The sequence below is a fragment of the Piliocolobus tephrosceles genome, chromosome 6 (assembly GCF_002776525.5).
Source record: "Piliocolobus tephrosceles isolate RC106 chromosome 6, ASM277652v3, whole genome shotgun sequence".
NCBI classification, from domain to species: Eukaryota; Metazoa; Chordata; class Mammalia; order Primates; family Cercopithecidae; genus Piliocolobus; species Piliocolobus tephrosceles.
The window spans coordinates 17,972,194-17,987,401 of NC_045439.1; the positions used below are offsets into that span (position 1 = coordinate 17,972,194).

Consider the following 15,208-nt stretch of genomic DNA (forward strand, 5'->3'; position numbering starts at 1 on the left):
TTACTCAGCATTCCACTGGGTAGAACCCCAGTTGTGATTATTTAAAAATATAAATTATGAGACTGAGTGCAGTGGCTCATGCCTATACACCTAGCACTTTGGGAGGCCGAGGTGGGTGGATCAGCTGATGTCAGCAGTTTGAGATCAGCCTGACCGACATGGTAAACCCTCTCTCTACTAAAAATACAAAAAATTAGCTGGGTGTGCTGGTGCATGCTATAATCTTGGCTATTCTGGAGGCTGAGGCAGGAGAATGCCTTGAACCTGGGAGGTGGAGGTTGCAGTGAGCTGAGATTGCGCCACTGCACTGTAGCCTGGGCAACAGAGTGAGACTCTATCTCAAATATATGTATATACATATATGTGTATATGTGTATATATGGTATATATGTATGATAAATATACATATATACATATATGATAAATACATGTATGTATAGATGTATATATACATATATGACAAATACACGTATATATGTATATATACATATATATGACATATTTAGTGTTTTAGTAATAGAAAAACCAAGAATAAATTCTTCTGTATTGTTGTTGTTTTTAAAACCTGCATATAAAATTGTTGTTTTTAAAACCTGCATATAAAACCCACTACATTCTAGTGTCTAGGTCATGAATGCATTTTTTTGGGGCAGAGTTCAGTAAATGATATGCAAGTGCAATTGGATTTTTGCCTGTTTCCTGAATATGAGTAGCTAGTTACAGATAGGTCTTACCTCCTTCCTTTCCTTCAGTTTTTGCTGCTGTTCCTCTCTGAGAAGAAAGGCAATAAGAGACTGCTGTCATTTGTTCTTGGTTCATGGATTAGTGCGGCTGAAGTCATTGAAATCCTTTTGTATGTTATTGCCTCCTTCAGTGACCTTCTGTCTTTCTAGGTCACTTACTTCAGCCTCTGGTACTACAACAAGCAAAATCAGCGCCGGTGGGTAGATTTGGAAAAACCTTTGAAGAAGCAGCTGGATAAATATGCATTGGAACCGACCGTCTATTTTGGAGTGGTGTTTTATGTGCCTTCAGTTTCTCAGCTGCAGCAGGAGATTACCAGGTGAGAAATTACATGCCGTTTGTTTTTAGGAAATAGTCTAGTGAGATGTAAAAAGTGAAACTAAGGTTGAAGTCAGAAGATAAGTTTGAAACTTTGCCTCTCGCCCCACATTTTTAGCTATGATATTACAAAGAGGTTCTCATATGTGGCATGTCAGAGTGTTTTACTACATGTTGGGTAACTTATGGGTTCACTAGGCACAAAGGAATAATTAAAGGGAAGAATGATGGATTTACTCTAGCTGTGCACTCTTCCTGTAGTGATGTTACCTTTAATGTTTGTGTTGTTTCTGATCCTTTGTAATTAGGAAAGGAGAGAAGATATTTTAGAAAATTAGTCACAAAGTCTGTGTTCATTCCTCAAGGAAATGTGCTGAAAGGCTCCTAGAATTCTCTTCCTCTAGCTATATTCTGTAGACAGACTGGGGAGGGAGTACAGAGGAGAGGGAGGGAAGTGTTTAAGATCAGGAAATTTTGGCCGATAAGTGCACTTAATAGGTACAAAAGCAGAAAGGGAAGATGATATTAAGGAGCAGAATAGAGGAACTAAGTGTTCTTATTCTTTTTCCCCCTGAAGACAATGAAAAAAGGAATAGAATTTGAGTTCTTGAGCCTACTTTTCAAAGTTCTCTGAATCCCATCACTGCCTTATCTTTTTAAGCCTATTTAATGTTACTTTTGAGCCAAGCTGAGCTACTTCAAGGGCCCGAAACATACAGCATGCCCTTTCGTCTTTGTGTCCTAGATCTTTCTCTCACATGTATTTACTGGAATCCTGTTTGCCTCCTGAGTTGTGGTTCAGAAGGTACCTCCTCCAAGAAGCATCTATGACCCCAGGACAGAATGAGTTTTGGCTTACGACCTAGAATTTGATTCTACTTGTGTTAAGATTGTAATTGTCATACCCTATTATTAGGATTTTTGCAGGTATCTTTTTCCTAGGTTTTAAGCCCATGTTTTCTTTAGCTTTACTTAATGATATCTTACACAGTACCTTGCGGACAGTGAGAACCTGGTACTGTCCCGTGTTTGTGGAGTGCTGTTTGAGTCTGCCAGTTAATGATTAGGAGAGAATGGAAAGTCAAAGCAGTAAGGATCCAGTGGTAGGGATAAACACAAACTGGCTGTAAAAGTCTGAGATAGAAATAATGAAGAGAAAATGGAAACCAGAAGGAAAAAGCCTGAACTGATCACTTTAACTCATTTAAACATTTACTGAAGATACTCTCTTAAGAACTGTGTTGAATAGAGTGGGAGGTGAATATGCTTTAATCCCACCCTGGAGGAGCTGCTCACAGTCTGGTGGAATTGGCAGTTCATATAAATAGTTACAGTATCCCATGATAATAAATGCTTTAATTAAAGCTGTGGATTCCTGGGGTGGGGCAAGGGGAACTTGAACAGGAAAGGTAGAGAGACTGACATTTAAATTGACTTTAGAAATGTTCTAGAGAGAATAGTTTTTGCAAAGCAGGGGGAGTAATCAAAATGATTACGTGTCTTCAGGAAGTTTCAGGTATTACTTAGAAAGGAGATTTAAAAAATAGGCATTATCAATAAAGTCATGGTACAATGAGGAAGAGATTTTCAAATTTAATGGAATCATTAAATTTATATTTTACAAAGATCACCCATCATAGAAGGTAGATCAAAGATGGCAAAACTATAGGCAGGAGACCAGTTTAGGAATACCTGTGCCATAATCTAGGCGTAGGTTTACAATATAGAACTGAACAGAAAGGCATTAACTGTATTGAGAGAGAATGGGCCTATTAGAGTCAATCAGTAGGATTGCTCGTTGATTAGGTATAGGAGTGCCTGATAGAGAAGTTGTATCAGTAAGGATTAAGTATAGCTATATATAACAAAAACCCTAAATATCATTGACTTCTGTGAGAGAAGTTCAGAAGTCAGCCTTGCAGAGCTTGTCTGACAGCTCCACAGAGTCTTCACGGACGCTCGCTCTTTCTCTTAGTGCTCCAGTATCCTCAGTGTGTCCTTCCCATGTACTAGGTTACCTTTTGGTCCAAGATATCCGGAGTTCTATCACATCCATAGTCAGAAAGCAGATGAGTGGTTTCCTAGGAACGGGGTAGGAATTGGATAGACAGATTATGAGGGGTGCAAGCAAACTTTTACAGGTGGTATGTTCCTCATCTTGTAGTGATGGTTTCATGGATATATGCATGTGTCCAAATTGTACACTTGAAATTTGAACAGCTTATTTGTATGCCAATTATACCTCAAAAATGGTGTTTAAAAAAAACCCACCCAAAGATATTGTAAGAAAACAAAGGGGGAGTGGTGCGTGGTGGCTTACACCTGTAATCCCAGCACTTTGGGAGGCCGAGGGGGGCAGATCACCTGAGGTCAGGAGTTCAAGATCAGCCTGATCAACATGGAGAAACCCTGTCTCTACTAAAAATACAAAATTAGCCAAGTGTGGTGGCACACGCTTCTAATCCCAGCTACTTGGGAGGCTGAGGCAGGAGAATTGCTTGAACTCAGGAGGCTGAGGTTGCAGTGAGCTGAGTTGGCACTGCTGCACTCCAGCCTGGGCACCAAGAGTGAAACTCTGTTTCGGAAAAAAAAAAAAAAAGAAAAAAGAAAACAAAGGGGGAGAACAACAATCTGAATAATATACCTTTAGAAAGTACAGACTTAACAGAAAAATACGACCACAAAGCAGCAGAAAACTGGCACCTAATACTACAAAATGAACTTTAAAAATTAAGAAAATAACAGATGATATGAAAGAACCATTTAAATCTGAATTAGAAAAGCTTGGGAATAATTTGGCTATGTAACAGGTGAATATGAAAATAGCTGCAAAAACAACTAGAAATTTTGAAATGATAGAAACTATAAAAGTATAGAAGACAAGATTAAAAAATAGATGTAATAGGATTCCCTAAAGGAAAAAGCCAAAACATTCTTCTAACAGTATGATCTAAGTCAAAACATTGGCAAAGAACAAATTCCAAAAACTATATAACAAATTCTATATTCTAGCTATAACACATTTTAAAAACTTCCTTGAAAGGAAAATGACTTGAAGCTCTGTATTAAAAAGACATACTGTGTACCTGGCATGGTCAGTCCAGAGCAGTCAGTGCCAACACATTCTGCAGAGTCACCAGAAATTGGGCACCCACACTAAAGCTGTTATAAAATTAAGAAAATAAGATTGGTGTCAGACTTCTGGAAAAACACTTCATGCCAACAGACAAAAAGTAACATTTAACATCCTCAAGGAAAGGAAATAGGAGGCAATGATTATATATCTAGCAAAAACGACCTGTGAACATATCTTAGTGTGAGCTGCCATAACAAAATATTATAGACTGAGTAGCTGATGTATTTTCTCAGTTTGGAGATCTGAGCATAGTTGAGGTCTCATGAGGGCTCCCTTCCTGGCTTGCAGAACTTCCGGCTGGGTCCTCACATGGCAGAGCAAACAAACACTCTGGTGCCTGGAGTTTTTACTTGCAAAAGAGGAAATTTTGTTTCAATCATCAATAATTGTGCCTCATTTGAACCTCACTGGCTACGATACTGCTACTGCACAAAGCCTGGAAATTTCTACTATCATAAAGAAAACAACTAGGCTGGGCACGGTGGCTCACGCCTGTAATCCTAGTACTTTGGGAGGCCGAGGCGGTTGGATCACTTGAAGTCAGGAGTTTGAGACCAGCCTGGCCAACATGGTGAAACCCCGTCTCAACTAAAAATACAAAAATTAGCCGAGCGTGGTGGTGCCCGCCTCTAATCCCAGCTACTCAGGAGGCTGAGGCAGGAGAATCGCTTGAACCTGGGAGGCAGAGGTTGCAGTGAGCTGAGATTGTGCCACTATACTCCAGCCTGGACAACGGTGAGACCCCATCTCAAACAAAATAAAACAAACAAAAAAAAGAACACAACTGCATGAATTAAAACACATCAAATATATCTTTTAAAATTCACGAATTCATAATACTTAAAAAAATAACCTCATTGGTCACCTTTGAAACTTACTAGAATACAATTCATTATTCTGAATGGCAGTAAGTTTATCCTATCTTTATAGATTGTATAAAGAGGTAACAATCATCAGTATTGGCTAAAACCTTTGGGTAAAAGGAACAGGCTGGCATCATCTGAACTCAGTGTGCAATGTCGGCATCACTGTAAGTGGGACAACCAAATACCATTTCTTCTGATGTGATGCATCAGGAAGTACCAGGCACCACCAGGTTAAATGACTAAAATGAACTTGTATCAAAGCAAGCCTCTAGTCTGCACTGTTCAGTAAGGTAGTTGTTAGCTATATGTGGCTATTTATAGTTAATTAAAATTAATACAATTAAAATTTTTCTTGCACTAGCTACAGTTCAGGTACTGAATAGCCACATGCGGCTAATGGCTACTATATTGGGCAGCGCAGATACAGATAATTTCTATCACTGTAGAATGTTCTTTTAGACAGTGCTGCTCTAAATCTAATGATCAGTTTTCAGGAAAAATGTGAGAGCATGTAAACTTGCCAAATGACCCCAGGAGACTACGACCACAAAAGTCCAGAAGGTAGGAAATTCTACATGACAAATGGTTCCATTTCTGTTAATAACATGAAAATAAAAGGGAATAAAAACTTTCTTTTTTATAGCAAGAGAGATTTAGAAATATCCATTAAATGTAATCTGTAGACCTTGTTTGGATTCTAATTTAAGAAAATTGTAAAAATGCATTTTTGAGGCCATCATGAAAATTGCATACGAATCAGGTATTGAGTACTCAGTATGAAGATATTCGTTTTGTTGGGTGTGATAAAAATGTAGTTACGTTTTTAAAAAATAAAGCTTACCTTTTAGGGATATGTACTGAAGTACTTACAGGTGGCATGACGTCTGGGATTTGCTGTAAAACACTGGTGGTGGAGGGGGCACAGGAGAGGATGGATGGAGAAAACATGGTAAGCATAAGGTTGATGGGTGAGGCACCATGATAAGGAGATGGGGTCACTATACTTAATATCTATACATATATTTCAGAATTTCCAAAATAACACTTAAAAAATAAAAATGCCACTGCCTACACATTGCCTTCTATTACTAGTCTAAGAAAAACAGATGAAGAGAAAAAGCTGCCTCTTCATACATTATTTGGAATTTCTGTTGTGCAAAATGGGGTCACCTAATTTATTATATAATTCTTGTCATATATTGTATGAAATATTTTATATTGGAAAGTTGATCAGTAACTTGATAAAGATTTAGATAAAATATTTGATCAGCATATTTTTACTTTCGGGCAAGTTTATACAATACTTGCTTTTGAATTAAAATGTGCAATTTCTTTTGTTCCTTGGCTGACAGTTTTGAATTCAGGTCTGCGTGTTACATTTTATTACTGCTTTGTTTTTTTCCTATTATTTCATTCTTCTTGTTGCTCAGTTGCCAGGCTGGAGTGCAGTGGCGTGATCTTGGCTCACTGCAACGTCCGACTCCCGGGTTCAAGCGATTCTCCTGCCTCAGCCTCTGAAATAGCTGGGATTGCAGGTGCTCACCACCATGCCCGACTAATTTTTGTATTTTTAGTAGAGATGGGGTTTCACCATGTTGGCTACGATGGTCTCAATCTTCTGACCTCATGATCCACCCGCCTCGGTCTCCCAAAGTGCTAGGATTACAGGCATGAGCCACCGTACCCGGCCTGCAAAAATATTGAAATAACATATTTATAAGCCATCTTCAGCCCCACCAATATATAGAAATTTTAGCAAAGAGTGATAATACCACTGAAGTGAAATTTCTTGGCCATCTGCTCCTACAGTAAATACTTCTTTAAGAAAAATATATTTATGGCTGGGTGTAGTGGCTCATGCCTGTAATCCAGGCACTTTGGATGGCCGAGGTGGGAGGATCGCTTGAGCTCAGGAGTTTGAGACCTGTTTCTATAAAAAATTAAAAACAATTTAGCCAGGTGTGGTGGTGTACACCTGTGGTCCCAGCTACTCAGGAGGCTGAGGCTTGAGGATCACTTGAGTCCAGGAGGTTGAGGCTGTAGTGAGCCATGATTATGCCACTGCACTCCAGCCTGGACTATAGAGCAAGACCCTGTCTCAAAAAAAAAAAAAAAAAAAACTATCTGTCTGTGTATCCATCCATCCATCCATCCATCCATCCGTCCATTCATCCATCCCTAGTTGCTTCCATTAAAGGATTTGAGGGATAATACAATAACATATAATAACCGCTTATGTTTTTTACTGTATATTAAACACTGTCCCAAGTACTTTATTAATTTAATTCTCATAACAAATCCTATGATGTAGGTGCTATTATCTCTGTTTCGTAGATGAGGAAACCAAGACACAGAAGGGTTGAACACCTTGCCCAAGGTCACACTGCTAGTATGTACGGAATTGGGACTGAAGCAGGCTGGCTCCTGAGTCCTTGCTCTCAACCATTGTGTTTTGTGGACTGTCGTGTAAAATACTAAATGAATAAAAATACTAGAAACATCTATAACTATAGATTTGTCGTGGTTAAGAACAAGACCTTTGGGTCATTCGGACCTGGGGATTCAAACTCCATCTCAGTCTAGCTCTATGCATTTGAGCATGTTGCTTAATCTCTGAGCTCCAGCTCTTCATCACTTAAAGGTAGCTATTATTAAATAGTGGAGAAAGCAATTAAGAGGGATAATAATGATTGTGACTATGCCTGGATTTTAGCTGTGAGCTTAATGGCTGCCAAAGCAAAAGAAGAAATCTGAGTTCCATCATTCATTATGTAACACAGAGAAGCATACCTCTTTTCAGGCATGACACATTTTCCTGGTATATCATTTAAACAGAAACTTTCAGGTGTGATTTTATGTAAGACAGTGAACCAGAAATGAATAAGTTAAAGCAAATATGTACAATTCTCGTAACAGTACAATGTAAGGCTGTGGAAGGCTACATTAATTGGGTTCAAGTATATTGCTTTTCATGTTTTTTGTTTTTTGAGACGGAGTCTCTCTGTGATGCCCAGGCTGGAGTGCAATGGCACCATCTCAGCTCACTGCAACCTCCGCTTCCTGGATTCAAGCGATTCTCCCGCCTCAGCCTCCCAAGTAGCTGGGACTACAGGTGTGTGCCACCACGCCTGGCTAATTTTTGTATTTTTACTAGAGATGGGGTTTCACCATGTTGGCCAGCCTGGTCTCCAACTCCTGACCTCAAGTGATCCGCCTGCCTTGGCCTCCCAAAGTGCTGGGATTATAGGTGTGAGCCGCCGCACCTGGCCCTTTCTAGTGTTTTTGATTTAAGGAAAAGGCCTAGAATATTTAGAATGGACTCTGTGAATAGCATGTTCAATAGACAGACTTCCCTAAACACAATCTTCCTCAGATAAGCTTTTGAAAAGAGCTGCTTTATAGAAAATCTCAAGTTTTTCTGTCTGATGGATCCCACAACTGCCAGCATCCCATTAGCTAATGGAGGGAAATCCATGGGTTTGGCTGTTAGCAGGTGGAAGGGGAAAAGGTGGATCCAAATTCTTCTTACTTGAATGGATGGTGTTTTGGTCAGGTTCTTCGGTAATAAAGAACAGAAGTTTACATGTCTGTGGCTGAAATAAGATGATGAAGACTCATATGAAATGATTAAAGGGGTGGGCTCTCAGAGGAATTCAAACATGAACTGTAACTGGGTTGCACTTCACAGGCACCAAATATGGAGGACATTTTGGATTCCAGATGGCTCCATAGACTGCTCTGGCAGAGTGTCTGTGATCTCCATTTAGCACTGTATCCCCAGCATCTAGAATAATGCTTAACATATAGTAGACCCCAGTAATTACCTGTTGAGCAAATAAATAAAAGGAAGTAGTAAATCTTCACCTTCGAGTTTTATCAAAATGGAGAAGTGAGTGGCTTCAAGTATGTGATTGATACAGCTGCTGTTTGCCGGCTATGCTCTTAGTCATTTACATATATTATTATTGGAATATGTTCAGTCCTGTGAAGGGGTGATGGTACCCTCATTTTACTGGCGATAGAATTTGAATTCACAGATTATGACTTGCCCAAGTTCATGCAGCATACTAATTTGGAGAGTTCAGGTCTGCTTGACTCTAAACCTTGTTCTGGTAACTGATGCCCTATATATTGAAAGTACAAACAGGGTGGTAAACAGAAGTAAACCCACATTACCAGATATTAAGAAAGCATCTTAACAGCTGTTTTGAGGGATTTCATCAGAAATATTTTAATATCAGCCTGGTCTGAAATATCAGAAACCATTTTTCTCTGGCTTTACTTTCCAGTGCTAGGGAACTTCCACCAAACAAGGTAAGCAAAGTCTTATATTACCAAGTTACTAGTCAGTTTTTAAAGTAAAGATTGGCCACTGGCTTTCCATTTCTCCAACTAAAAAGAAATTGTAGGGACTGTTTTACAGGGCATGGAGCAGATGACTAATTGTCTTATAGGATCGTTTTAGTTTTGAAATGACTATAATCTGGGATAAGTAACTCATTAGATTGATTAAAGTGTATGTGTAAGTGTCATATGGTTGAGGACTTTGTCATCCTTGTTTGAAACCATCTAGGGGCTCTGCATGGTGGTTCATGTCTGTAGTCCCAGCATTTTGAATCCAAGCACTAGGATTACTTGAGCCCAGGAGTTTGAGACTAGCCTGGGCAACATGGTGAAACTCCATCTCTACAAAAAATAGAAAAATTTGCCAGGCATAGTGGTGTGCATCTGTAGTCCCAGCTACTCAGGAAGCTGAGGTGCGAGGATCACCTAAGCTTAGGGAGGTCGAGGCTACAGTGAGCAGTGATCATGCCACTGCACTTGAGCCTGGGCAACAGAGGGAGACCCTATCTTAAAAAAAAAAAAAAAAAAGTGGGATTAAGGTTTTGTTTTGCTGGTTTATGCTTCTCTACCAAATTATGGTTAAATGCATTGTGTCTCAATGAGATAATATTGACATTAACCTTATAAAACTGACATTTTTTTTTTTATAGGTATCAGTATTATCTGCAACTGAAGAAAGATATCTTGGAAGGAAGTATTACTTGTACCTTAGAACAAGCAATTCAGCTAGCAGGCTTAGCTGTTCAAGGTAAATAAGATCAATTCATAATGAAATAGTTCTATCAGATTAAAATGTGTTGCAACAAAATAGCAAGGGATTTTTAAGTTAACTGACTGTCTATATACATCTTTAGTAGTATTTACATATTAGCGAAATATTCTGTTATCCAAGGGGCTTCCTTTTGGGAAAAAATGAACTTGGAATACCTCAATGAAATGTGAGACTTCTGGAAGTTAATCATGTTATATGTCAACAGAGGAAACAATACAATAAATAGAAGTATACACACACATATATTCAATCACATACCAAATGACGTTTCGGTCAACAAAAGACCTCATATAAGACAGTGGTCCCATAAAATTATAACACTGTATTTTTAGTGTACCTTTTCTGTGTTTAGATACACAAATATCATTGTGTTACAATTGCCTACAGTATTCAGTACAGTAACATACTGTACAGGCTTCTATGAGCAATAGTCTATACAGTATAGCCTAGGTGTGTAGTAGGCTACACCACCTAGGTTCGTGTAAGTGTACTCTGATGTTTGCACATCTCCTAATGATGCCTTTCTCAACATATTCCCATCATTAAGTGACATATGACTATATACATATACATTTATTAATACTATGCTATGTAGTCATCTAGTTCAAAGACTTTATCTGCTAATAGGTCATATTTTAAGAAGAAAGACATGCCAGTCAGTGAGTTTGATGAGGTTATATTCACTTATAGTTTAAGTACACTTCATTTGTGTGGTTTCTTCTTATTTACTTATTTCAATAGGTTTTTGGGGAACAGGTGGTGTTTGGTTACATGAATAAGTTCTTATTTATTTAGTTACTTTTTTTTTTGAGATGGAGTCTCACTCTGTGGACCAGGCTGGAGTGCAGTGGCACGATCTCAGCTCACTGCAACCTCCGCCTCCTGGGTTCAAGCAATTCTCCTGCCTCAGCTTCCTGAGTACATGGGATTGCAGATACCTGCCACCCCACACACCCAACTAATTTTTGTATTTTTAGTAGAGATGGGGTTTCAACATGTTGGCCAGGCTGGTCTCAAACTCCTGACCTCAGGTGATCCACCTGCCTCAGCCTTCCAAAGTGCTGGGATTACAGCTGTGAGCCACTGTGCCTGGCCATGGTTACATGAATTAATTCTTTAGTGGTGATTTCTGAAATTTGGGTGTACCCATCACCTGAACAGTGTACCCTGTACCCCATATATAGTCTTTTATCCCTCACCACACTCCCACTTGTTTGGTTTCTTAAATGGTTGTCCTGGATTATGCAGTAATAGCATCAATCATAATAGATAAAGATGGCTGGGTGTGGTGTCTCATGCCTCTAATCCCAGCACTTTGGGAGGCCAACATGGGAGGATTGCTTGAGTCCAGGAGTTCGAGACCAGCCTGGGCAACACAGCAAGACCTTATCTTTAAAATGTACGTATATAAATAAAGATTCTGCATTTCACCAGCATTTTTGAATTATTTATTTTTTTCATTTTTACCTGTCTGATATACATGTATTTACATGTATGTGTGTATTTTCTTTTTTCTGGAGACAGTCTTACTCTGTTGCCTCGGCTCGAGTGCAGTGATGTGATCGTGGCGCACTGCAGCCACAACCTACTGGGCTCAAGTGAACCTCCCACCTGAGCCTCCCAAGTAGCTGTGACTACAGGTGTGCGCTACCATCCTGGCTAATTTTTAAACTTTTCTGTAGAGATAGGGTCTTGCTATCTCTTGGGCTCAAGCTCTCCTCCCTCCTTGGCTTACTGAAGTGCTGGGATTATAGGTGTGAGCCACTGTGCCTGGCCGGGAAGGTTTCTGACGGGGCGTTATTTCAAACAATAACTGGCATTTCGCCTTGGGAGTGAAATTTAATCAGAATAATTATTAATAAAACTCCTTCAGCTATTAGCAGGCATGGAGACATGCATCATTTTTAAACAAATGCCTGATGCACATACAGCCACATTCCTTTTCAAGGTACTTTGGATTTTCTTAAGTATCCTTTTTGGCTTTAAGAATTACTTTTTCGTAAGCATTTTTCTGAATTGTCAATTTTTTAAAAAAATTAAAAATTTCAAAACAAATATATCTTGCTGTAATATATTCAAGTGTTCTAAGTCCATTTCATCACTACTGTTGACAATTTGGTTTCTCCTTGATATTTTTCTGTACATAAGCAAGCATATATGATTACAGAGTAGGTTTTGTTTGCATTTTAACTATAAAAATGAGATCATATTACATATAGCTTGCAACTTGTTTTTTTATTTAATTCATAGGCATTTTTCCAAGCTAAGACTCATGTCTGCCTAATTAACATTTTTAAAAAGATACTTTTAAAATATACTTTTTATAGTTATAAAAAATTTGACTTCTGAAATATTAGCATACCATCTATATATACGGCATGTTGAATTTTGTTGCGCATATTTTGCAATGAAATTTAAATATAATTAACATGTGAGTTTTTGTCATTCTATATAGCTGATTTTGGTGACTTTGATCAGTATGAATCCCAGGACTTTCTTCAGAAATTTGCCTTGTTTCCTGTGGTAAGACTTCTTTTGACACTGAGCTTTTTAAAACAAACAGTTCATTCCTATACCCTTAATAATCCCTGAAATGAAATCCGTATGATAGACTTACTGTCAGGAATAGGATTATAAAAAAAAATTCCCTCTTATAAACATCTCAAGTGTGACTGCTTTCTCCATTGTAGTCATCTTGGTCCTTGTGAACCCACAGAATCTGAAGAGTCTATAGTGACTGCACTGTGCCTAGAGATATTTGTTTTCTATTTGAATGTGAGTTTAAAAAGAGGGATTCATTTTCAGCTTCTCAGGAAGCATGCACAGGTTTTGCTTTTAACTGAAGTTTTGAAAGCTTACAAAATTATATTGAGGAATGAATGTCACTTCTCATCAACAATTTAAAAAGTAGATGACAAAGACACTGCCTTCTACTTTTATAAAGTCATTACTGATGGAAAGGACATGGAAACTGCATTGCAACAACTAAGGAAGGTGTGGTATGCTCTTCTGAGTGTCTATACAGCCAGCCAGAGAACACATAAGATGTTTTTATCTTGCTGGGCTCAGGACTGGCTGACTACTGTCACCAACTTGAAATAACTGAGCTGAAACTTTCCCAGGGATGAATTGAGAAGGTGGGGCAAGTTTTTTTTTTTTTTTTGGCTCCTGTGAAGAAGCCACTTAATTCCTTAGAAAGGTGATTACCTATGTAAGCAAAGCTCCCATATATTAACAATAGTCATAATTTTGCCAGATAGTGACAAGAGTCATTAACAGTCAATAGCCATGATTCCTTCTAAGAAATTTGGGTGAATTGTCACGTACTTACCACTGTGTGTTTTCTTCAGGGATGGTTACAAGATGAAAAAGTACTGGAAGAAGCAACCCAAAAAGTGGCCTTACTACATCAGAAATACAGGTAACTCTAAGAAATAAGACATGGAAATAGCATAGAACCAATGTCTGCTTGAATTTGAAATATTCAATTAAATATTTAATTTACATGATTAATATGTATTTGCCCAACTAAATTTGGAACATTACTGCCACTGCTATTACAAGTAGCCAACATTTACATAGTACTCACTATGTGCCATGTGCTGTTCTAAGTAAGCACTTACTCATATTACTCATTTATTGTCCTTTTTTAGCAGTGAGGACACTGAGGAAGTTGAAAGCAGCCAGTCATTGATGGGTGCCCATTTTTTACTGTGTATAGTAAAGGTTTATTTGATAACCTCATCCTGTATAGGTTAATGTAAAATTAGGATGATTTGTTTTCTTTTATGATATAGCTTAGCAAGTCCAGGGTTACTTCCCTCTGTATACCTACGGAAGCTGTGTCTGTCATCTGGGGAGCTACGCTAAGAGCTATGGTGCTTATTACTCTGAACTATGCTTCTGCATACCTTTGTATACTTGTACATATTGACATTCTTTCATGGTGAATCTCTGTGTTGCCTATAAGAAAAAATACTCTTCTAGAGAATGCTAGGTTTCATTCTAAACCAACTACCACACATTTCCACATACAGATGCTCCTTGACTTAGGATGGGGTTAAGTCCTGATAAACCCATAGTAAGTTGAAAATACTGTAAGTCAAGATGTATTTAATAGACCAGTCCTGCTGAACATCATAGCTTAGCCTAGCCTACCCTACCTGTTCTCAGAACACTTACATCAGCATACGGTTGGGCAAAATCATCTAACACAAAGCCTGTAATATATTTTATAATGTTGAATATCTCATATAATTTGTTGAATACAGTACTGAAAGTGAAAAACAGAATAGTTGTACGGGTCCTCGAAGTACAATTCCTACTGAATTTGTATCACCTTTGTACCATTGTAAAGTTGAAAAGTCATTCAGTTGAACCATCATAAGTTGAGGACTGTCTGTACTCTACCATTAAATTCTTATAACTACTCATTAAGATAAACATTATTATCTCTATCTTACAGATGGGGAAACCAAACTCAAAAAGATTTAGTTATCTCTGGCCGGCAGCAGTGGCTCAAGCCTATAATCCCAGCACTTTGGGAGGCTGAGGTGGGCAGATCATGAAGTCAGGAGATCGAGAATATCCTGGCAAACATGATGAAACCCTGTCTCCACTAAAATACAAAATATTAGCCAGATGTTGTGGCATACACCGGTAGTCTCAGCTACTCAGAAGGCTGAGGCAGGGGATTTGCTTGAACCCGGGAGGCAGAGGTTGCAATGAGCTGAGATGGTGCCACTGCACTCCAACCTGGTGACAGAGCCAAAAAAAGAGAAAGATTTAGTTACCTCTACATGTGGTAAAGGTGGGAATTGAAAGCAGGTCAGTTTCGTTAGAACCTATTGCTTATCCCCTTCCAAATAAAATAAACTTTTGCTTCTAGTCTCTCTCCACTCAAATCCACACAGTGGCTCACAAAAGATTAATCTCCCTAGCATATCACTTTCCTCTTACCTCTCTCCTTCTCCTTCCACGTGCTTGTGGGTATTTTCATGCTTCCTGCTAGCCCGAGTTCATTACTCT

General features: G+C 38.6%; 1 protein-coding gene across 1 annotated transcript in view; it reads left to right on the top strand.

The window, feature by feature from the left end:
- The window catches only part of PTPN21 (protein tyrosine phosphatase non-receptor type 21), an 89,224-nt gene that overhangs the window by 31,761 nt on the left and 42,255 nt on the right, over nt 1–15,208 (top strand). Inside the window, exons 2-5 of the mRNA XM_023205395.1 lie at nt 894–1,063; nt 10,059–10,156; nt 12,636–12,703; nt 13,531–13,601. Of these exons, the coding sequence (XP_023061163.1) occupies nt 894–1,063; nt 10,059–10,156; nt 12,636–12,703; nt 13,531–13,601 (407 nt within the window). The remainder of the gene's footprint in view (nt 1–893; nt 1,064–10,058; nt 10,157–12,635; nt 12,704–13,530; nt 13,602–15,208) is intronic.